We start from the raw sequence: 22,704 nt of genomic DNA on the forward strand, positions 1-22,704 counted from the left end.
CCCCCCCCACAAGCAGATCCACTGTCCCGACGCCGACGCCGAGGCCCACACGGCCCGCAAAGTCCGTACGCCACCGGCGATTAAGCATTTCATACCCTTGCCTGGCAAGGACGGATTGGCACGTATCGGATGGCAGCGGGGTTTCTTATGGGGTACTGTATATGGCAACGATGGTTCGGAAATAGTCAAGCTTATTCTCTGAATTTGAAGCTTGTTGTATCGTGGAGCGGCAGAGCGAATTTTGTCTCCAGAGTTGGCTGAGGAATAGCCTGCATATTTACATGAATAGGTTGCGCAGATTGAATCGGAATTCGAGGCAACGGGGGCAGTTCTGAGACTTAGCGGCTGGATGTTCACCAAAGCATTTTTGACGATGGACCAAGATTATCACGTCGAGTCACGGCAGGGTGATGCTCGTCCCTATCTGAAAGATGTCAAGGTTTGAAATGTCGAGCTGTTGTTTTCATGGTCTTTGCCATGCTCGTTTTTGATATTACATAACAAGCATTGAATTGGGGACATGCTGCACTGACATTGATACAGTTGTTGTTAGTAGCGTGAAGAGTCTCACGAAAGTGACCTTGGACTGTGGTATATTTGAATTCTCGTCATGTATTTCTTCACCATCAGGGACGTAATACATGTAGAAACAACAACTTTGATATTTGAATATCGAGACATCTATCAAAATCATCTTTGTGCCTTGTTTCCTGGGCGACACCTTGGAGCAATGATTCTCAAAATGTCAGCAGTGTTATTACAAGAACAAGGGAAACAGTGAAATTCAATGGGGACTTCGAAGCCGTATTCCGCTTCTCCACCACGACCGGTTGTTAGTCATATGATGCCATATCGGCGTCAGCTTGGCCCAAGAGATGTACGTGTAACATATGACCCTGCCAAAAAAAAAGTCCGGTAGAATCTTCCGTCAGCCGCGTACCAAGCACATTAGGGTTTCGATCGAGATTGCAAAACCGGCCTGAAAATGAAGTCATGAGGTGTCAGTTTGTGGTCGAGTCCCGTCCAATGGGAAGTTCTGTTACTAAGCAATGAACTCTTGAATGAAAGTACTCATACTTTCTACAGAGATAGCCAACATCCCTGGTATATCGTCTAGCATTTTGGGTTTTTACAATGCTAGGCTTTATGAGGTATCTCTCAACTTGTTTTCAATGCTTTCAGTAGTCCGTTTCCCTCGTATTTCGCTCGCCGTATAGAGTTAACAACGATCATCCGCTGGACAGGGCTCTTAGTATTTGGTACGCTTATTATTTCATTGATGTCATCACACCTGGGAGTTTGGGGGTCCCCCTACCCCTGGACCGATGGACTAACCGCTACTGGATGGTTTTTAACAAAATTTTCGCCTCATAGAATGCAATGAATGCAACGTTTCAGTTCACTCTAACACTGAAGCCCTTTGACGCTTTGGTTGAGACACTTTTTTTTTTTGGTCTCCCAGCTTCCGGATTCCCTTTCTCGTCTTAGCCTGCGTTCTGAAAAAAAAAGGCTCTCGGTTTGCTACCGGCACCGCCGTTGCCCGAATCCTTGGCCCACCAGGGGGTTCGGAAAAAAATGCAACTCAGCAAATAAGCGGATCACCAAAACTCTCGTATTTGGTCACCTCCTTCTTCAGCCCCCTGGCCTTGGAGGCGGCCATCCTGTTCCTCCGGCGCAGGTCGTTCTTCTTCAACTCGGACTCGGACAGGTACTGGACCTGAATCCCAGCCAGTGAAGACGGTAGGGTGCTTTTTGTGCTGGCCGGTGATTCGGTGCACCCGTAGACGGGTGGCTGCGCCAGCCTGGCTGCGTGATTGGGCCCCTGTTCTTGGTGCGGCATTAATGCGTCTGACTGCCACGGTTGCTGCGGCACTGTCACCGGTACGTCTGTATGCACCAGAACCGGCCCCGTGAGGTTCTGAGCTCCCAGGTCTCTGGCCAGGTTATCTGCATCTTTGGGGACAGCTCGTGTTTCAAAGCAGGTGCCAAGCGGCTCAGATTCCCTGTGTGCAGAGACGCATTAGTCTCTGTTTTTTTTTTGCTGCGTTAAAAGGGGGCTGAGGGATCAAGAGTGATGGGGGTGGTGTACATGTGACTGATGTCACCACAGTTCATCAACTGTCCTGTCGTCATCTCGGTTCCGAAAATTACATGTGGCGTCCATTGATCTTCGTCAGACGGGGTTATGTGAAGAGTTGTGTAAGGCGTTGATGTGCCAGAATTCAACGTCTCCAGAGAGGGAGGATCCGCGCATGAAAGAGTTTCAAAGACGTTGCTTTGCGTACAAGACAAGTCACCAAAGCCAGGTGATGTCTGGTGAAGACCGTCGTGGTGGTTATCAGGGATGAAAAGCCAATTGGTGGCATAAAGGAGCTGACAACAGTCCGGGATGGTATCACTTTGGTACTGAGGCGGGAGGGTGTCTGGGAGGACAAACGGCAAAGGCCATTGGCTGTTGTCTGTTACATGGGTCGTGTCCACCGTGTAGCCCTGCCAGCACAAGATAGGATTGTCGTTGTTTATCGTGCCAGTTTTGCCGTGCAACCGCTGATGCTCCATCATGTCCTGCGATAGAGGCTGTCATTGATTATGCTTATGAAACACCGTGTAGCTCTGACTTGGAAAGAGAATGCGAAGTGAGGTTTGTCTGTTTGTTTAAATCGATCAACAGAGCAAGGAAAGGTGAAATTTATCCACAATTTAGATTTTAGAGCATAATCTATGAGGGGGGGGAGTATGTCTATCAACGGGGATGATAGATTTCCTTATTTGTCTGATCAATGTCCGCATGTTTCTTGCAGTTTGGATGTTGATAAAAACAAAAGCACCCTGATATCGTGACGCAATACATATCCATCCACAGGTAGGGTACCTGTAAAAGATTACTAGCTGGTACATGTAATTTCAATTAGACTCGAATCCCTGATTGGGTGCTTTGGATACGACAACAAACGATGATGAGGGTATAATTCTGGTATATAAGAATCTTGGACCCCATAATCCCCTCTCTTTTTGGGGGTCACCTTGTGGTTCCTTTTCTCCCGGTTGGAGTACAAGGCTTCCAATGCTCAAGATCAACGTGTCAAGGCTACCGTAAAGCCGACCTCCACAGAGGGATTGAGAGGATTTGCATCTCTTCTATTTAGACCCTTGATCCTTGTTGACCCCTCTTCTTGAAATATAGGGGGGAGTTCCGGTCCTTGTTGGGCTTTGGGTACGGTATGTTGATTGGCATAAAGTGGCAGGAGGCTGCTTACCTGGGAAATATCACACTGACGACGTCTCTCATTGGTGCACGTTGCTTTCGAATACCTGGATCGCCTGTGTGTGCTCGATGCACCTCTCACATTAAAAACAACTTTTTATTTCCCCTCTGCCAAGTTGTGCTTTTGATTTAACCCCTCTATGGAGCACCCCTCACTCCTTTTTGTTGCTTCTGATAGGAAGCTTAGGAAACACTGCCGCGTCTACCTTGCTGACGTGGTGACCGGTCCAAAAGAGATATCGACCGGGTGAGAGAGCCGGTGGCGTCCGGTCGGTCCCCAACTAAACGGGTTTTACCAATCAAGGTTGCCTGTGAGGAAAGGCGTCTAGGGCGTCATGATCGGAGCTGACGTGCTTATGTTGGGAGGGGTGAGCCGGTTGAAGAAGAAATCCAAAAAAGGGGGGGGGGATAAAACTGGCTCAAATCAGACGTGTGTTCGTTTCCATATTGCTGAGAAAGATGAGTCAAGCCATCTCTTTTGCATCAAGATAAGTTGCAAGACTCAACAAGGCCGCAAATGAATATTTCATTGCATAATATGTTGTTTTTTTATCGTGTAACCTGAGCTTTTGACACTCTTGCTCTTGCATTGCATCTGTACCTTTGATGCGCAGTGCTTTACCCAGAAGTTTTGCATGCATGAGTGTTGCACTACCATGGTTGAGTCCAAAAGTCTAGACGCTGGTAGACTGCAATTTGTTGGCTGATCATCTTTGTATTGGCTGGATAGCTCGTCCTTCCCAACTCTAGTATGCAGTCTTTTCTGAACGCTGTCCTCAAGTTGATATTGGAATTCCTACAAAATATGTTCAGTAGCTTCGTGTTATGCCGGCTCATTGTTCCCCAAACCCAAACAGGCAACTAAAGGGGTCTTTTCGGCTGAAGTTCCGGCTTTTCTGACCACATATGTTTTGAAACAAAGTCTGACCCACCCGCCGAACGACCTCCGGCTCTGCTTGGTGTAGCCGAAGTGGAATATGGCGACCATTCTTCGTGATCGCGCAGCTTCTTCTTAGTAAGGAGGAAAAAACACGCCATGAGCGACGTTCGTAAGGTATGTTCATGAATATTCGCACATTTATATGTATCAAACATGCTGCACTTCAACACCGCTCCCATTGTAGAACCCCAAAGCATTGCTGGCCATGTCGGTGAACTTTGACGCATTTAGCAGCGGATTGACAACTAGCTTCTCGTTCAAGTGGCGCCAGGAATTTCTGTTATAACTCTTTTTTGCGGGTTAGTTGCCGAGGCTGCATGCCATGGCTTTGTGGATAGTCCCCTTGTCGGTGATGTGTCCAAATCGGCAAAAACAAGAGTGAGAGGAGGAGCTGTTTCTTTGATTGACCCATGTCAAGGGGAGGACCGAAGCGATTGCTACTGTGATAGCCCTTGCATACGCAGTACCCGCAGTCTATCGTATTTTCGGACCAGGGGGGGAATAAAGCGCGGGCATCCTCATTCAGCTGTTAAAGTGACCGAATTCCAACGCAGCAGGCTTCTTTCTCGGGGATCTCGGCTGTATTCCACGAATTGAATGACAAAGAAAAGAATAAAAAGATAGACAAGCGCCTGTCCACGAAAAAGCTACAATAGACTATAGGATATTTCCGTGGAATTTCCTTCCCACCGGGAATCTCTTTTTTCAGACTTTGGAATGTTTGGTTGACATTGACATGTTGCGTCATCGTATTTGGTTTGCTGGTACGGAAAGGTTTCCATAGTGGGAATTTGCCGGGACCCCTTGGAAGATTGTCCACATGCAAAGTAGGTACCCAGGAGTCTGCACTGGGGGGTTTTGTGATTTTATTTCTTCCCAGTCCCCACATCAAACTTCGCAGGGACTTTGATTACCCATGGTCTTCTTGGGATTCCTGCATGCTATGTCCCCTGTAATCAGAGTAGAGTTTTGCTCTACTATGGTACTTTCTTGCTAAAATGCCCCTGGTGCTTTGAGGTTGTTTGTGAACTTGCTGCCATAGCATTGACTTGATGTCCATCAGCTATTTGTACCATTAGACAAGCCTTTTGTCCTTGCCATTCAAATCACTTGCTATTCCCTCGAGATGCTGTTGTTAAGCATACAGAGGCTCAGAGCTATGTTTGCTACCGAATGACATCAAAAATCTGTCGCTTTTGACCGAAAAATCCACAAAACAGCCGCCACATCCGCCGAGTCTTGTGCCCGTATTGCCGTTACGGTCGAACAAAATTATTCACTGAATGCTAATCAAAAGTTACAACCATGGATTTCTTTAGGTACCTGGTCTGTCGAGCTATGAAGGCATATCCTGACTCCCTGGTAAGCAACACAAAGGGCAACAGATCGATCTAAAGAGCGATCCCGCCAGCGACGGATGACCCTCAATGTTCCCCCTCCTACACTCAGCGATTTGCAACAGTGTGTCATCTTCACATTCTTCAAACAAACAGCGGCCGAGACCTAGAAGTCCAACTCGAGACGCGATTTCAAAGCCTGGTGTTTGAAAAACAGCCAGAAACGGGGAATACAGCCAGTCGCAACTACTATGTCCGTCTTCCTAGGCTTTGAAGCTCCCTAGTTGATAGTCTTCAACTAAAAACGTCAACATGGATCGAGGCCAAGTCATGCTTTATATAGGAACTTCGGAGATATACTGGCTGCCTTGAAAACTGGCCACATCAATGGACACGGCTACAAGAGAGGCCAAGAGAGCTGTTGATCTGTCAGATGATGAAAAGAATCAACATCGCGTTCCCTTCTGTAAAGCATTACGCAAGCGCATCACTGGGCAGCCGAGGCGTGACAAACAACCTCTAGTGCCTTTCCAAGACAACAAGACAACTTGGACCGGGGGTAGAATGGACTCACGGCGAGTAAAACACAGCGATTGCTGTAAAATTCCTCTATTCAAGCCTGTCAATGATCTGAATCAAATTTGTCATCAATAATCAAGAGATCTTGATGATGGCATGCCGTACACAGATCATGCTTGTACCTCGTGCGAGAAAGTGCTGAAGATTCAACACTATGGACCAGTGCTGACACCCAAAAACGCTCCTGTAAGATACTAAGCTGCGTTTCGGACTTTGCAATACTTGAGGAATAGATAATGGATGGAGTCTGTTGTGGAAGCCGTTGCAATTCTCAGCAGCAGTAACTTCGGAGTTTGATTCTGGTACTTTTGTATCTCTACAATCCCTGACCTCAAACTTTCCCTACTAACCACTAACTGAAAGACTTTCAAAATGAAATAGATACGAGCAATATCGAGATTTTCGTAGATGCAACGTCCTTCGACTCCTTTTCTTTCTCTCGTTGCGACTTAGCAATCATTATAGCTGTTGAGAGATGTTTTTGACAGTCTTGATCCATACACCACTGCCGTGCTCTGAAGGCACAAACTGTTGGAACATTGTTTGTGCATCGATTTAAGCCAAAGCCGGTGCTTGATAGGTTACGCTCTGGACTAGACGGTGTGTGAAATATCCAACCGACGTGTCTACAGTAGGCATGCGCATCATGCAGACAAAGTAGACACTTTGATTTCTTTGGCTTCAAATTCATTGCTTGTGTTGATCAGATTATACCATGGAATGCTCCTGGATGGGAAAATTTGTGATTCTGCTGGTCTTGTTAATAGTGCAAGAGGTGACTGCTGATAACCTATTAACCAAGGTAGATATCCCAGTATTACTGTATTACATCTTGTCTTTTGGCTTCAACTTCGCATAATTTCAGGCATGCGAAAGTTTTAACACTACCAACTCCGAGATCGACTGTAAGATGAAAAAAGTCTCGTCAAAATGCAAGAGCTCAATCATCCAAGTTCGCCGGAGAGACTTATAATCTTGGCACCGGGGCCGCCGAGACCGGTTGGAGAAATTAGTGGAGCGAGATTGCGGCCGAGAGGGGGCATAGCATCTCGGCACGAGTGCTCCGGGAGGAACCCCGCAAGATCGTCCAGAGGCATACTGCATACATACGACACAGCATAGTGCAGATAGGGATCTGGCTTCGGACGAACTCCTCACCAAAAGAGGTGCGGGGAGTGCAAGGCCACCCGCAGCATGTTCAGAAAATATAGTCCCGACTACGCCATCGGAGGACGGCAGTGCCAAGTCTTAACCCTCATCGGGGCTTCTCGTCCGATATAGCATCCACATCGGCGACTACACATCCTATCTAAAAGTAAGCCCACAGTTCCTGGGAGGGGAGAATAAAAATGACCTTTCTATTTAGAAAATGGCCAACAGGAGGACCGAAGAGAACCCGCATAACTGCAGCCCAGAGTCCATCGACAACCCCTGAAAAGCCACCACAAAACAACCCGGACACAAGAACAAAAGACATGTCGGCAGCGGCAGCAACACCACCTGCCCACGTGGCCGTCGTCGGCGGCGGCATCGTGGGCGCCTCGATCGCCTGGCACCTGTCTCAACACACCAACGTGACGGTGATCGCCCCGAACATCGGCGGCGTGGCGACGCGCGCCAGCTTCGCCTGGCTCAACGCCGCCTCGGGCCAAGACCGCGCCTACTACGACTTTCGCCGCCGCTCCGTCGGCCGCTGGCGCGAGCTCGAGGCCGAAATCCCCGGCCTGCCCGTGCACTGGGGCGGCGGCTTCAAGTGGGACCTCCCCCCGGATGAGCTGGCCGAGTTCGAGGACAAGTTTGCCGGTTGGGGGTACGACATTGTCCGCGTGGAGCGCTCCGGCATCAAGGAGATGGAGCCCCGCGTCGACGATGCGGTCGTGCCCGACTGGGCGCTCTACTCGCCTGAGGAGGGCGCGCTCGAGGCGGAGGCCGCGGCGCAGCTGATGGTGAAGGATGCTGTTGGGCGGGGCAGCGCAGAGGTGGTGGAGGGGACGGTGGCGCGGTTCGCCAAGACGGACGAGGGCGCCGTCTACGGGGTTGTGCTGGACGATGAGAGTGGCACCACGATCGCGGCGGACCATGTTGTTATCGCGGCCGGGCTGGGCAGCGTGGGGCTCCTGGCGGCGGAGGGCGTCGACGTGCCCGTGGCGGGGAGCGCGGGGATGCTGGTCAACACGAAGCCGATGGCGACGAGGATTGCAAACTCGGTTGTGTACACGACGGATCTGCACCTGCGGCAGACGCTGGACGGGGTGGTGCGGGTTGGGTTCAACGAGGAGCGCATCACCGAGGATCCGGACAGCGACGCCGAGGTGGTGCTCACGGCGCTGCGGGAGGCCGTGGCGCAGGGCGACGAGCTCGAGTTTGACTATTACACGGTTGGAGAGCGGCCGGTGCCTGAGGATGGGCGGCCCATTATCGGCGCGACGGGGCTGGAGGGCGTCAGTCTGGCCGTGATGCACTCTGGGGTCACCAACGCTGCGCTCGTTGGGGAGCTGCTGAGCAAGGAGATTTTGACTGGAGAAAGGGATCCGGCGCTGGATGACTACTTGCTTGAGAGGTTTAAAAAGTGAGTGAGGTCGAGAGGGTTCAGGGGTTGGAGCGTGTGGGGCATAAATCATGGTCAGGATTGTGGAAGCAGATAGGGGTCACCCCTGAATAGCCATTGGCGGTCTGTAGAACCACCATCTTGTCCGAGGACGGCAATGAATGTCGATGTTCAATTGAGCTCAAGAGTCAGCAGCTATATGATTCTTCATATCAAACAGTTTAATTTCGACACAGTTTCACGTCTTCCACCACCCAGTCTTCGCTGCCAACACAGGTCGAACAATAAAAGACCTCATCCGGATCTACATCCTTCTTGATCTTTCTCAACCTTTCCCAATTCTCCCCGTAAAACTCTTCTTTCCACAAGGCATCGCCCCAATCTGCCTCATTCATATACGTTCCTGTTCCGGGCCATCGCTCCCGCATCGTCGTCGCCAGCTCACCCCGCACACTACTCCAGGGCTCAAGGTTGTCCACAACATTAAACCCTACCATCTCCCGCTCAAACACATCGAGCAAAACCGACCTATACCATCCCGCTTGCAGGGCGCTGGAAGTGTTCCGCACGGCCGCCTCGGCGTGCTCGAGCCCGTGGTGGACCAGTCTATGTGAGACGGGCTGTCCTGGCCGCCCAGCCATGACCACTAGCAATTTTCGAAGACCTTCTTTGTCGGTCTCCAGGGCCTTGCTGCTGATGAGCCGTGAGCCGAGGGCAGATACGCTACCCACAGGCTGGACGCTGTCATTCTTGGCGGCGAAGAATGCTCCGTAATTGGGGAATGATGTCCATGTTATCGACACAGCGGGGTTTTTCTCTGTGTTGTTGAGCTTAGATAGGCTCTCCTGCAGCAAATCAAACTGCTGCCGGGCCTCCTCAGAGCTTCCGAAATAAGTAAAGTTCTGCTGATATACATTCGTAAACCCTTCTACCCCTACATCCCCAGGGAGATAGGCAGCCCACGAGCCATAGCCAGCAAAGCCTCTCTTCGACAGCTCGGGGAAGCTGCTGTAGACCTCGGTCATCGCATCGACAAATCTAACTGTCGCGTTGTCTCCACGTGAGCCGATCCTCACTTTGGCAACGTTGACGGGCTTGTCGTCCGGGTACGTCTTGACCAGCATCTCTGTCACCACTCCGTATGTTCCAGGGCCTCCGCCGCGGATGGCATATAGCAGGTCTTTGTTTTGGCAGGGGCTCGCGGTGACCAGCTGCCCCGAGGCAAGGATGACGCGCGCTGAGAGGACTTGGTCGGCACCGAGGCCAAAGCGGCGGGTTACGGGGCTGTGGCCGCCTCCTTGCGTCCAACCGCCGATGCTTGAGGCGCCCTTTGGGTATGATATCAGATTGGCAAAGAACTCATAAGGGGCATGAAGATGTACATAGATCACAAAAGCACATCAACAAAGACACGAATCCACCTACCGAGTCGTTGCCCCCGACAATAATTACGCCTTTCTCCTTGGCGGCAGGGTACAAATCAGACCAAGCATATGATCCCGAAATCCTCAGCGTGCTACCGTTCCACCCCATCTCCGCACAAGATTCCAGGTCCGGATTGGCATCGTAGAATTGAAAACCATTCCGGAGATTGCGAAGCCATATCGAAACGCTCCCCGCGCCTGTAGACCGCTGCAGGAGATCATACCCGGTTGACTTGATGACGGCTCTGAGGTTGTTCTTCTTGACAAAGTCGATGGTTGCTTGGATATCCTCAATCTTGCTAACGTTGACAGTATACACGGGAGAGTTTCCCAGTGCGCAGCTGCTGTCTTGGACAGCACCAAAGGCCAGTGGCGGGCATGATGTGTTGAGGGGGTAGTCGTAGCCAATGGGTTGGTCGGCCAGAAAGGATGCGCTACCGAAGCCTTGCCTCACCGTACTGCAGATCTTTTCATCTTTATATTTGCCGAGATAGCAGGGCAGTGACAGGGGCGTGTTTTGAATGAGCCTGCCGCCGACTGTCTCGTTGAACTTGGACCACGTCTCGGTCGAGGGCCAACAGTTTTGACCTGGGCTCTAAGCGTGGACTAGGCTTTTAGTAATTGCCCTCCATGGTCTTGTGATGGCCTGATACTTACGCATCTACAGATTTTTTCCGTCGAGGCTCCCGTGGCCAACCTAAAGCACAGTATCGCATAGACGACAACTAAGTAGATGGTCTGCTGCATCCTGAAGTTAGACCGTGTTAATCAGTCACGTGTACTATTTGCTATTTTGCGCCTACAAACAATACCATTTCAAGTCTTTCAAAGTATTTGTCACGGCAAGACGGCTCTCTTGCTTTTGTGAGGGGCCAAACTCTATCCACACCGACTTGACCGCCACTGAAGAACGGCGTTTCTTCGGCACTTAATCATATCCGAGCAAGCCCAGCCAGAACGCTGAGTTCATTTTCTTCTTTAACCTTTTTTAATATGATTCAAGACGGTGTTCTAAATTATTTTCATCCCGAGAGTTGGGATTACTTTACTTGCGAGGGCTCGCACTTTTTAAATGGCTCCGCCGACCTCTCAATATCTAATACCTCCGACAAGATGTTTCGTCGGATTTTCCCATTGGGTCACTTAGGATAATGTTCAAGGCAAACAGAAAAAAAAAGACAGGCCAAACCATTTCCTTATGACTTGAAGCAGAAAGGGGACACAAAGTATCGTCAGGGCTGTAGTATTCTGCGCTTTCCAGCGATTGTGGTCAAGACCGAACCTCATCCTGCATTCGAAAATATCGTTGGTTTGTAGCCGATTGCAGATTGGCAGCACATATCTGCATTTGATCGACAAGATGATAGTGTTTGCGCGTGGACTGTCACTCTCCGTAGGCATCAAAGTCGGAGCTCTTGCTTTCGTGGCAGCCATTATAATATTCCTGGTGAGTGAAATAGCAAAAGTGTTCATGTTTGCTCGTGAACTTTAAACTGATTCAAAATATGGTACCCAATCTACCTAGCTCAGCATCTCCATTTATCGCCTATTCTTCCATCCTTATGCGAGATACCCAGGCCCGTTCCTAGCCAAGTTGACAAGCTGGTACTCGGTGTACCATACATATATTGGAGATTTACACACTGATGTTTACGAATGCCATTGCAAATATGGTAAGATTCCACTTCTTTGCTGGATTCTTAGCGTCTGAAAATTAATTACTCGAATGATACACCAGGCGATATTATTCGATATGGTCCCAATAGAATTGTGATCAACACGGTGCCAGCGTGGAAGGGTGAGGAGCTCGTTTAATCTCCAGCTGTCATAAATTTGGTTCATTCCTAGGGAGAAATTATAAATGAACCTACATCAACTAATGGTGTATAGCAATATACGGCCACGGCAGCAATGTTGCCAAGTCAAAGGCCTACCTGCGTATGTCACTCGTCCCGGGAGCGCACAACACCATTGGAACTCTCGACGACCACAAGCACGGGAAGAAGCGCCGCATCCTGAAGCAAGGTCTGTCTGACGCTCAAATCCGGACCATGGACTTCGAACTGCGCTCTGCTGCGCTGAATTTTGCAGAGCAACTGGGCGAGGAGCATGACCGGTTCGCCCATGCCGGAAAGAATGACGGAGCGGCCGCTCAGCCTAGTTATCATGATGGATGGAGCGGACCCAAGAATATGGCTCACTGGTGTAAGTCAAGTGATTATCGATTCCTCATGCCACCGAAATACTATCTCCAATTTTTGCGTGACGAGAACAGCTAAATCTCATTCCCTGATAAAAAGGTGACTTTTTCGCCTTCGACGTCATGTCGCACATCGTCTTTGGCATGTCATACAACCTCCTCCGGTCGGCAGAGAACCACTGGATCGTGGAATGCGTCATGGGTCAGATGCGCCGCTTCTCGTTTCTGATGCAGCTGCCGGAGCTAGAGGACATGGGTCTCCACCGATTCCTCTTCCCGGAAGCCAGGCGCAAAGCTTTGCGCTTCGTCCAGAAGAGCCGTGAGATTATGGAGGCGAGGCGGACGAGGAGTGAGAAGGACGGCTCGGCAACTTCTGACGTCTTTACCAAGTTGCTGGCAGCCAGGGATGCCCAGACAGGCTACGGGTTGGACCAGCGACAGCTCTGGGCTGAGAGTAATCTGCTCATCGTTGCAGGTGGGTATCTTCCCCATATCTTTACCTTTCCACTCCGGTAACCACTGTTTGCTTCAATCGACTGGAAATGCCGACAAGACTCCTTTACGGTCCAGGTTCCGACACATCCTCAGCAGGGCTCGCCGCCACCTTTTTCTACCTGAGCGCCAACCCCCAAGCCTACGACCGCGCAGCCGCAGAGGTCCGCAGCGTCTTCCCCACGCCGGAAGCCGTAGCCCAGGGCCCAAAGCTGTCGTCCTGCACGTACCTACGTGCCTGTGTTCAGGAGGCTCTCCGAATGAGCCCTCCTGCCGGCGGTCCCATGTGGCGCGAGGCTCTCGCGGGAGGGCTACGCCTACCGCGACCTGGGGGTCCGTTGGAGGCCGGTCGCGGCACATGGTTGACTAGATGGTGGAAACAAAAGCAGGAGCTGGCGGATTTGTTTGTTCCGGCGGGGCTGGAAGTGGCGTCGGGAATCTACGCGCTCAACCACAACGCGGCACACTTTCCGGATCCGATGGTGTACCGGCCGGAGCGTTGGCTCTCGGCCGAGGGCGACGAGGACCAGGTCGCCAGGGCAAAGGCGGCGTTTGCGACCTTTTCGACCGGGCCGAGGAACTGCGTCGGTCAGGGCTTGGCCGTCGCGGAGATCATGATGGCCATCGCTGCAGTCATGGCGGGCTATGATTTCCGGCGCGCCACCGACAGGAGGCTCGCTGCTGTGGGGGAGAGTCAGGGCTCTGTGTTTGCCGGGCAGTACTTGACCAAGTGGTCCTTTACCAGCATCAAGGATGGTCCCTATCTTGAGTTCAAGAGGACTTTGAGGACGACGGGCTGATTTTGGCTGGTGGTATTTGGCTATTTGTAAGTTAGGCAGTTATATGTAGGAAATGGGACAGCACCAACTGTGCCGAGCGCGGTGCCAGTCGTGCCTGTATCCCATGAACTCAGGGGGCAGGGTTTACAATTATTCTACGATCGCAACCTTGAAATTCGACGGAAGGTTTACCAGCTCTGAGCGAAAGCTCACTTGGAGATGAACTAAGACGGTGCTCATATCAAACCTCCAAACTTGCGATCTCGCACATTGAACATCGTAAACATGTTGACGTGTCAAAGACAAGAAATTGGTCCTCAAAGATTTTGTAAAGAGTTAATACCTCATAAATATATCTCAGAAAGTTTGACTGGTTCAAGCGACCGAAAGCTTTACACAAAAATAGACATGCCTAATCGTAACGTTGACGATGCCCTGGGCCCTACCTTGCTGTCGCAGCTATAAATGGCATTCTGAGTCCCTGACTGTTGGTGTCCAAGCCGCGACGCCTTGGCATAGCACTTGCCACAGGAGCTCCACCCGCTTTATCCAGGTCACATGATGTGCCCATTGCACCCGAGTATCCTGGTAAATTCGGCACATTATTAGAATCTGACCCGCACTTGCCAGGGTAATTTTGACTTTTTTTCCCCCCAAGAAAGTGATTTAATTTTTCCCTGTCGCGCGCGCGTCATCGCGATTCAACCCAGCAGCAGTCGCACTCCCTCCAATCTTTACCTGCCTTCAACATCGTCCTGTTCCTCACCGTGAGAAGTCGCGCAGATATTCTCATTTTCAATTACCTTTCCTCAGAACTTGCACAAAAATACCTAAACAATCTCAATTGTCCTCACCTGTACATCCACCGCAGAGTCTTCGGGTCAGGTTGACCATGTCTTACAGACAGTCGCGCAACAGCGGCGACCGTCGCAGGAACGATTCCTACGATACACGATCAAACACATACCGCCCGCCGCCTCCATCTCAGTATGACCGTGACTACCGTGCATCCGATTCCTATCACCCGCCACCGCCTGGCTACGATAGCTTCAAACCCCCGCAGGGTAACTTCAGCTTCCGATTCGACAAGCCCGCGGGCATCTCTGACACTCCACGTTTTGACGATGTCGGTCGGGCTGGTGGTGGCAGGTCAGGCGGCAGAGACCATCGACGCGATCGTAGGAACAACCGGGGATATCGCCCGTCTCGGGGAGGCTATTCCCAGCCATGGCGCAAACTCGCTGCGGATCGTCCAATCCTCAGCGCGACGCACGACGACAATAAGGAGCTCTCATTCGCAAAGTCTGCTAGTGGCGTGACGTACCGAGCGCTGGACGAACTTTCGGACAGCGAAGAGGCTGAGATGGACATGTCGGACAGCGAAGACGGCGGAGTGCCTAGCAAGAAGAAGCGCCGACTCAATGGAAGCGAAGATGCGGCGGTGAACAGCGCCCCCAAGTGGTCCAATCCGGATCCCTACACCGCAGCACCGCCGCCAGACAGTACACAGACCAAGAGGAAGGATGTCGTTCAGCTGATTCGCAAGGCCAGAGTGCAGCCTGCGGTCGTCAATAAGGCAGAGGTCCCAGCTGAGGCGGCCGATTTCATTTCGTGCAATTTTGACGACAGTGAAGATGACGAGGATGAGGATGAAGAGGAAGAGTCACAACCAGAGATATCTGTGCGAGGAAAGAGGCACGCGCATAATGATTCCGACGAGGAAGAATCGCTAGTCGCGTCTAAAAATGCAGATGCTCCTCCAAGTTCTGCGCACACGCCTTCCGAAAGCGATCTAAGGCGTCAGGGTTACACCAACCCCAACCCCGCACACCTTGCACCGTCAAACGACCTGGGAAGCAGGAAGCGCACCTTTGACGACGAGATCAAAGTCCCCGAACATTCCAAGTTAAAAAAGCACACAACCAAGATGGGAGCTGGCGGCATCGTCAAGGAGTGGCAGCCATCCAAAGGCATGAACACATGTCCGTGGGTCACTGTCGATCACTCGGACTGTCGGGATGGTGGAGTTTGGTAAGTTTTTGGTCAATTGACTCTCGATACTTGATCACTTTTTGCTCACTTTTTGACCTTGTTCAGGCTTCACAAGGAGATCGTCGACTTTTACAACTATGCCAAGCCTCGTGATTTTGAGGAAAAGCTCCGGCAGGGACTTGTTGACGAGCTGGCCAAACTGATTAGGAACTCACAATACCGTGACGCGACCGTGTATCCATTTGGTTCCTTCAAGTCCAGCCTTTACTTGCCAACTGGTGATATGGATCTCGTATTTTGTTCCGATTCATACATGGATGGTCGCGCTGCTCGATATTCTAGCAAAAACCACGTCTTCAAGTTTGGCGCCTTTATTGAGCGTAAACAACTTGCGGTTGACAATCACGTTGAGAAAATCTCAAAGGCTCGCGTTCCTCTTGTCAAGTACGTCGACAGTCGGACGGGCCTCAAGGTCGACATTTCGTTTGAAAATATCACGGGTATTCGCGCAATCGAGACCTTCCTGGCTTGGCGCCAACAGTTCCCCGACATGCCGGTCCTTGTCACATGTATTAAACACTTTTTGGCCATGCGCGGCCTCAACGAGCCAGCAAACGGCGGCATTGGCGGTACTACTGTTATCTGCCTGGTCGTGAGCATGCTGCAGCTGAGTCCAGACGTCCAGAGCCGTTCTATGACTCCCGAAAATCATCTGGGCCAGCTATTGTTGCGCTTCTTTGATCTTTACGGAAACAGGTTCAACTACGACCGCGTTGCAATCAGCATGAACCCGCCACGCTACATTCCCAAGGTATGTCATTACTTGTTCGCCTGTATACACTTCGCAAAGCATCATAGTGAGTCGAGATCTGACCAAGAAATGGTTCATTTACTGCAGAGCCAAGTCACAAATATCGTCTACAGGAATACGGACCGTTTGTCCATCATCGACCCGAACAATCCTGAGAATGATATCTCGGGTGGTTCCGCCAATATTCGTACCATCAAGGCAGCATTTTCCCAGGCTCATGATGTTCTGCGTGAGCGCGTCGCCACCTTGGCCCGCTCGCCCAAGAAGCAGGCTTTTGCGAGCGTCCTTGAGCCCATCTTTGGAGGCAACTACACCTCGTTCGAAGACCAGCGCGATCACCTGTATAAACTCTGGCAGAGGTCGAGTCGTCGCTGAAGCTCCTGGTCTTGATTATCTAAGGCATCCTTACCGGGTTTGAGATTATGATTTTGATCTTCTTTCACTGTACCATTCATTGGCCATGGCTTTCATGACTGTCACGATTGGAGGGTGAGGTATGGTGTTCTGTGGTAAATGTGCTTTGGGTGCATTGCTTGGTGTTTAGGCCATACAGAAGGACTATTTCCAGGCTGTGGTGTTATTTTGAGGCAAGTCTCGCCAAAGCTGGTGATCGGCTTCCTATGGGAACTTGACTCGCATACAGCACTTTCTTCCGCGGATTCGAATGCTCATGCATCCGGGCGTGAGCAACTCGTGCTGCAATTCGCGTCTGCTTTTTACTGACAATCTCGATACCCACTCACAGTTATTTAGGTTCTGCTCGCAAGAAATGCGATGTATTTTAGCGTTCACGATAGAGGATTTACAGGCAGACTCTGCTTGGGTTTGGGGTCGACGTCACGCCAATCATGTCATGGCTGTCGACCAGCCGTCTCTTTGGCTGCAACTCACCCTCAACGAACTTGGTCATATTTCTCGTCATCTTGCATGACTCTGTTCTCATTATAAGGGCTCTCGTGCTGCTAACTTTATTTAGGCGATTATATTCGACAAGTCATATCAGAGTGGCCAGAGAATCGAATTTGATAACATGCGTATTGGCCTCTTTGCCTCAAAATGGGTCACACTAATGTTGTGTACTCCGAAAACACCGACTTTTCCGATATAGTCACCAACCAACACTTCGAGATTAACCACACACCAACTCTTTATAACTTAACTCCTCATTCGAAATTTCATCTCACACAGTCTAGACCCAAGTTACCTTGAGTTTCTGTGAACAGCTATCGCCACTAGACCTTGAGCAACCTCATCAGAGGTTGTATGGTCACCTTTTTCCCATTGCGTGCGGCGCTATATGCGCTGCCGCGAAGGGGACTGACCTGCTCGCCGGTACTTGCAACCTCAACAGCCCATTACCTAGCTCCACCCTCAGCCACGTCCGCATCCCCCAAGTTCCTTTGTACCAGATCCTCAAAGTCCTCATTTGCACCTCGGGCAAAGTTTTGAACAAAGTGTCCCGTCTGGGAATGAATGCTAAAGGACGACTCGGGGTCGGCCGGGTTGTCGACGGGCGTAGTGGAGAGGGCGTAGGCCAGGTACTGGTCCTCACTCGGATCCAGGTAGGTGACGCCAACGTCGTCGTCGCCCCATTGCGTGCAGCCCGTGCACTTCGCCGTCACCTGCCAGTGCGTTTCGTTGACAAAAGTGCCGGTGGGCAGGACTTGATGGGTGGCGTCTGAGTAGGTGACTGGAGGAAAATAGCCGCTGTGGAGGATGTTGATTAAAAAAGAGGCCCCCTACTTTTTTCTGCATTCTGGTATAACACCGGTTTATGAACAGAGGAGACTTACAAAGCCATACGCGCACTCAATGTCACGTCGTCGCCGTTCGGATACGCCAAGGAGAGTGGGTTGTACGTCATGGATCCGCCCCAGGCTATGCCGTACCAGCCAATGTCCTTGCTTGCCGTCATCTGTATCACGGCATCGTAGGGCTCGCCGCGGGTGACGTTGCCTGGGATGGCGATGCCAAAGGATACACCTCTGCCGCTGTCATATCGAGAAAAGGTGAAGCCGGTCAGGGCATCGTAGTACTTGACCGATTCCTGGCCAAGAGCTGCCCGCGTGAGCAGTCGTCTGGGGTTAGTATATTTTAACGTGCCAGCAGAAGGGTATGTAAATTTGGGACCTGGCGCAAACCATGGCTCAGGAGAGACGCAACTCCCACGACGTATAAGAAGCTTCGCATTGTTGATTATGGGAACTTGTATGTGAGTAAAGAAATATTTCATGCAACATCACATCGAATATTGTTCCTATGTAGGACGGAAACACAGACAGCATTTATTTGACAATCAACACAACTGCCATGACAGCCGCTGCCACGTTTCTTGGTTTGGTGATAATAGAGCCAAAATACGGATGCATGCAATATCAATTTCGGGATAAATTCCAAAGAAACGGATATTGCCTTGTTTGATGCAGATTGCGACAACCATGGAACCATTCAACATGATATAGTAAAAATGGTAATGAGGTTTATTTCTAATGCGGCACGCTCGAGTGGTTGGACGAGCTGCACAGTCTTTGTGCGACGGGGCCCGGATGCTATGTTAACCCCCAGGGTATCTGTCAGAAAAATGACAGTGAGTATTGGATGGGCCGGATGGATTTATCCAAGACTCTTGGAATTGCTGTATATGCTCCTCTTGATCTCCTAGATATGAAGTACTGTTTTCTTTTGCCTGTGGATAATCCACAGTCTCGTCATTCGCCCAGGATAACTAAAACCATACAGCATAGATAACCCTCACGGAGACTCTAGTGTTCCCCCATGACATGGTCTCTGGATACATGTCGCTACGAACGGCTACGGAATCGAGTAATGCGGTCAAACGCTTGCCTACCTACCTAGCCAGTGATGGCGCCAGGGGGGGGAACCAAGAGTTTGGTACGGGAAAGGATCGTCCCATCGGACGAAAAAAAAAAAGCTCCAGAGAAACAAACCACGGATATTTTGTCATGGCCCGGACTGTTTGCAACGTGCTGCAAAATTGAGATTATTTTTTTCTTCGCGGAATGGGCAGAAAGCAAAATGTTGGTGGGACCCTACGGCAGTATAAGAGCCGCGTGAGTTATTCCGAACGCTTTCGATTTTAGGCGGATGCGGCTAAAATAGAGCGGGCACCTCGTGGAAGGGTTTACTGGTTGGGATGTTTTATGACCAGATGGGGAAGTTGACAGGATAGCGTAACCATTGCCAATGATAATTGTCTAATATCGAATGTAGCAATGAACCACCTTTTTTTTTTTTTTTTTGCCAGGTTGTATTCTAGGTACCTAGTTAAGGTAGTCATAGTGTCTGAAATCGAATCGCCATTCAAGATTAGGGCGGGAGAAATAGAAAAAATACAACCAAAATTAAAAGTGATCGTGTAACGTGGCTGAGTTTTTGTCGTGTAAGATCCCAACTGCCGTCAACCGTGCCGTTGCTTGACTGTACCTGCATAGACCACGGAAGGCACGATAAAAAAAAACTCATGTTCTCGGTTACCAAGGGTCAGTCGGATTTCACGACAGCTCCTTAGGTACCTAATGTAGTTAAGATGGCGGACAAAAGGCAAGGGTAACGGATAAGTGCAGGTGGTTCTGGTTTGCCTGGGAAGGCAGATTTTTAATATGACAAGGCACAGTACGTACCTCACTTTTGTAATTTATTGGATGAGGTCCAGGGGGATGCTCATTCATTCACGCCGTCTCGCGCCGTATTTGAATACGACGAAGGATTTTTCCTTTTGTTCTTTTCTTTCCTCACTCGTTTAACTTTTTTGTATTTTAATTTTTCCCCCTTTTCCATTTCTCCGACAAAGATATTTTTCCCAACTTTCTCAATACTCCGTAGGAAATATTTATAGTTGCCAGATTCGATGCTATACCCACCCTACATGCTACATGGCTCATGCCTCCTCCCCTTATACAATCTTGATTAATGTGTAGAATAATTAACGCCTTGCCAGGCAATATGTGGACCCGATATGGAAAAACAGGGGGCATTCATTCGATTACCGATCTTGTTTGGGAAAGTGGGTGATGCCCCTGCTCTTTACTGTGCCGTCGTACCGGTAGGCATGGATGCTGTGGTGAGAAATCTAAGACTGAAGAACTGATTCAAGAATTCAACAGTAGAAGAAAAGAAGCAAAAGAAGCGAGCGAAAGCCAGAATTCGTCATGGATTGGTAATTTTACAATTTTTTTTTCTTTTTTTAAAAAAACATACTCCGTAGTACGGATACTGCAACTGACGGAACGCACAACAGAAAGATATTTACCGTCGGTCCCACTACATCTTTTGGAAGATAAGCTCCCGTCGGTACCCGCAATCGCAGCGATCGCTAGGCTGTGATTAGACCAAACTCTCAGGAACCTCCCTCCCTCCTGTCACCATTCCATTTGTTTGCCCCACCTCACCTCCAATAACGCGTTTTTTTTTTTTTTTTTTTTAAATGTCACTGCGACAACTAAAACACCTAGTCAGACTCGATCCGCTCACGATGGAGTTCGTCAATTATCCTTACAATGCGCTAGCGAGGGTGAGGAGGGGTCCTTGAACCCGTCGGCCGAGTGGCTTCTTGTTTTGGGAGTTTCTGGAGCAGACGAGGGAATCCTAGAGTTCGTCTCTGGAATTTGTTGTAATTCTAGTTCTAGTTCTAGTAATTTTTTCTCACCCGGTGCACGCACACCACGCCCTACCTAACCCCCAAAGCACATACATTAGCTCATTACCTTTGGGGGGGTTTTTTTTTATTTACCTCACTTGGCTAACGCCACCGCTTTTGATGGGGTTTTCATGGTTGTGGTCGTCATCATAGTCTTGGGAAATTCTCTTCTCCCTGCCGTTCCTTTCAGTGACGCTCTCCTGCCCCTCATCCGACTGCTTGTTGTAATTTCTGGCCATCATCCGTCCGTCGCATTATACACCCAAAGGCAAGAAGCGTAGGCATAAGGAAACAACACCCCTTTCACCCCCCTTCTTCGTCCTTGAAAAAAAAAAAAAAATGGGTTCCGTCACCATGTCGACATCCGCCACAGAGGAAAACGCCACTCCGGCCAAGTCAGTGAATGGCAATGGCCACCGCCCACCCCTCTCCACCATCCTCCCGCCCATGATCCTCGGCTCCGCCACCTTCAACTCTCAGTACGTCCGGGACCCGTCCGCCGTGCCGGCTCGCCCCATCGTCTCCCGCGCCTTCGACCTGGGCATCCGCGCCTTCGACACATCTCCCTACTATGGCCCCGCCGAGCTCCTGCTGGGCGACGCACTCGCCGCCGCCGACAGACCCCGCGACTCGTATCTCCTCATCAGCAAGGCCGGCCGCATCGGCCCCACGACGTTTGACTACTCAGCCGCCGCCATCACCGCCTCCATCCTCCGCAGCCTCGAGCGCCTGCGCACCCCCTACCTCGACCTGGCCTACCTCCACGACGTCGAGTTCGTCACCACCGCCGACGTCCTGGCCGGGCTCGGCGCCCTCCGCGACCTCCAATCCCGCGGCCTGATCCGCTACGTCGGCATCTCGGGCTACCCCGTCGCCCGCCTGCTCGACCTCGCCGAGGCCATCACCGCCACCACCGGCTCCCCCGTCGACGCCATCCTCAGCTACGCGCACTTTTCCGTGCAGAACACCATGCTCGCCGACCCCGAAACCCTGGCCCGCTTCCGCCGCGCCGGCGTCGACGTCGTCCTCAACGCCAGCATCCTCGCCATGGGCCTGCTGACGCCTGGCATCTCGGCCGGCCCGCAGGAGAGCTGGCACCCGGCGCCCGAGGGCCTGCGCGCCGCGTGCGTGGCGCTGCGCAACGAGTGTGCCGCCCGCGGTGGCAAGAGGCTCGAGGAGGTCGCCATCGAGTACGCGCTGAAGGAGTGGGGCCGGCTGGCGGTCGACGCCGGGCTCGCGGTCGGCAGGGGTGTGGGGCAGCAGACCGTGGGCGGGACCGTCATCGGCGTGACGAGCGTGCGGGAGCTCGAGGAGACGATGGCGGCGTGGGCTTCGGCCTGTCTGGATCTGGGGCTAGTGGAAAATGGCGACAAGGCCGGCGTGACGAACGGCAACGGCCATGTGGATGTCGCCAGTGGTGCCAAGGGAGCCCCTGAGGATGTGGTTGCGTTTGTCAGACAGGTCTTGTGGCCCATCCTTGGCCAGTGGAAGGACCACTCTTGGGATAGTCCGCCCAAGGGCTGGTTTGACGAGAATGGGAACGTGAACGGCTCCAAGGGTTTGTTAAGCAACGGTCACTGAAGAAAGACGTCGTTTATTTAATAAAAAAAAAAAAAAGAAAAAAAAAGGAAATCCGTTAATACCCTGGTGTAATGCAATATTCTATCTTCAAGACTAGTT

The 22,704-nt window shown here is 51.0% G+C and overlaps 8 protein-coding genes across 8 annotated transcripts; 5 read left to right on the plus strand and 3 right to left on the minus strand.

Annotated features, from left to right (window-relative positions):
• Window positions 1-1,582: 1,582 nt before the first annotated feature.
• Window positions 1,583-2,559, minus strand: PgNI_11560 (uncharacterized protein; the record flags this gene model as incomplete). Its single annotated transcript, XM_031131526.1, has 2 exons — window positions 1,583-2,003; window positions 2,090-2,559. The coding sequence occupies 2 exons, from the start codon at window positions 2,557-2,559 to the stop codon at window positions 1,583-1,585; spliced, it is 891 nt and encodes a 296-aa protein (XP_030976370.1).
• A 5,037-nt stretch (window positions 2,560-7,596) lies between these two features.
• On the plus strand, window positions 7,597-8,694 carry PgNI_11561 (uncharacterized protein; the record flags this gene model as incomplete). The annotated part of the gene is made up of 1 exon (XM_031131527.1): window positions 7,597-8,694. The coding sequence occupies one exon, from the start codon at window positions 7,597-7,599 to the stop codon at window positions 8,692-8,694; it is 1,098 nt and encodes a 365-aa protein (XP_030976371.1).
• A 196-nt stretch (window positions 8,695-8,890) lies between these two features.
• On the minus strand, window positions 8,891-10,840 carry PgNI_11562 (uncharacterized protein; the record flags this gene model as incomplete). The annotated part of the gene is made up of 3 exons (XM_031131528.1): window positions 8,891-9,997; window positions 10,095-10,688; window positions 10,751-10,840. 3 exons carry the CDS (start codon window positions 10,838-10,840, stop codon window positions 8,891-8,893), a joined length of 1,791 nt encoding a protein of 596 aa, XP_030976368.1.
• Window positions 10,841-11,453: 613 nt separating this feature from the next.
• PgNI_11563 (uncharacterized protein) lies at window positions 11,454-13,585 on the plus strand (the record flags this gene model as incomplete). The annotated part of the gene is made up of 6 exons (XM_031131529.1): window positions 11,454-11,540; window positions 11,619-11,766; window positions 11,832-11,891; window positions 11,984-12,298; window positions 12,394-12,768; window positions 12,864-13,585. The coding sequence occupies 6 exons, from the start codon at window positions 11,454-11,456 to the stop codon at window positions 13,583-13,585; spliced, it is 1,707 nt and encodes a 568-aa protein (XP_030976369.1).
• A 648-nt stretch (window positions 13,586-14,233) lies between these two features.
• Window positions 14,234-17,329, plus strand: PgNI_11564 (uncharacterized protein). The gene is made up of 3 exons (XM_031131530.1): window positions 14,234-15,595; window positions 15,662-16,367; window positions 16,455-17,329. The coding sequence occupies exons 1-3, from the start codon at window positions 14,457-14,459 to the stop codon at window positions 16,740-16,742; spliced, it is 2,133 nt and encodes a 710-aa protein (XP_030976374.1). The 5' UTR covers window positions 14,234-14,456; the 3' UTR covers window positions 16,743-17,329.
• A 147-nt stretch (window positions 17,330-17,476) lies between these two features.
• On the minus strand, window positions 17,477-18,787 carry PgNI_11565 (uncharacterized protein). The gene is made up of 3 exons (XM_031131531.1): window positions 18,509-18,787; window positions 18,161-18,425; window positions 17,477-18,074 (listed from the first exon to the last, which is right to left on the minus strand). Exons 1-3 carry the CDS (start codon window positions 18,555-18,557, stop codon window positions 17,723-17,725), a joined length of 666 nt encoding a protein of 221 aa, XP_030976375.1. The 5' UTR covers window positions 18,558-18,787; the 3' UTR covers window positions 17,477-17,722.
• Window positions 18,788-20,255: 1,468 nt separating this feature from the next.
• On the plus strand, window positions 20,256-20,790 carry PgNI_11566 (uncharacterized protein). Its single transcript, XM_031131532.1, has 3 exons — window positions 20,256-20,391; window positions 20,495-20,544; window positions 20,626-20,790. Exons 1-3 carry the CDS (start codon window positions 20,298-20,300, stop codon window positions 20,713-20,715), a joined length of 234 nt encoding a protein of 77 aa, XP_030976372.1. The 5' UTR covers window positions 20,256-20,297; the 3' UTR covers window positions 20,716-20,790.
• Window positions 20,791-21,378: 588 nt separating this feature from the next.
• Window positions 21,379-22,605, plus strand: PgNI_11567 (uncharacterized protein; the record flags this gene model as incomplete). Its single annotated transcript, XM_031131533.1, has 1 exon — window positions 21,379-22,605. One exon carries the CDS (start codon window positions 21,379-21,381, stop codon window positions 22,603-22,605), a length of 1,227 nt encoding a protein of 408 aa, XP_030976373.1.
• Between the last annotated feature and the right edge of the window lie 99 nt (window positions 22,606-22,704).

The sequence above is a fragment of the Pyricularia grisea genome (assembly GCF_004355905.1).
Source record: "Pyricularia grisea strain NI907 chromosome V map unlocalized Pyricularia_grisea_NI907_Scaffold_10, whole genome shotgun sequence".
NCBI classification, from domain to species: domain Eukaryota; kingdom Fungi; phylum Ascomycota; class Sordariomycetes; order Magnaporthales; family Pyriculariaceae; genus Pyricularia; species Pyricularia grisea.

Bases quoted from the DNA above. Each gene is read 5' to 3' on its own strand.
- PgNI_11564 (XM_031131530.1), top strand. From the start codon at position 14,457: ATGTCTTACAGACAGTCGCGCAACAGCGGCGACCGTCGCAGGAACGAT. The intron at 15,596-15,661 runs GTAAGTTTTTGG...GACCTTGTTCAG, and splicing joins TGTCGGGATGGTGGAGTTTG to GCTTCACAAGGAGATCGTCG. The intron at 16,368-16,454 runs GTATGTCATTAC...CATTTACTGCAG, and splicing joins CGCCACGCTACATTCCCAAG to AGCCAAGTCACAAATATCGT.
- PgNI_11565 (XM_031131531.1), bottom strand. From the start codon at position 18,557: ATGCGAAGCTTCTTATACGTCGTGGGAGTTGCGTCTCTCCTGAGCCAT. The intron at 18,426-18,508 runs GTTTGCGCCAGG...TCACGCGGGCAG, and splicing joins TGCGTCTCTCCTGAGCCATG to CTCTTGGCCAGGAATCGGTC. The intron at 18,075-18,160 runs GTAAGTCTCCTC...CATCCTCCACAG, and splicing joins TTGAGTGCGCGTATGGCTTT to CGGCTATTTTCCTCCAGTCA.
- PgNI_11566 (XM_031131532.1), top strand. From the start codon at position 20,298: ATGTGTAGAATAATTAACGCCTTGCCAGGCAATATGTGGACCCGATAT. The intron at 20,392-20,494 runs GTGGGTGATGCC...ATTCAACAGTAG, and splicing joins TACCGATCTTGTTTGGGAAA to AAGAAAAGAAGCAAAAGAAG. The intron at 20,545-20,625 runs GTAATTTTACAA...AACGCACAACAG, and splicing joins CCAGAATTCGTCATGGATTG to AAAGATATTTACCGTCGGTC.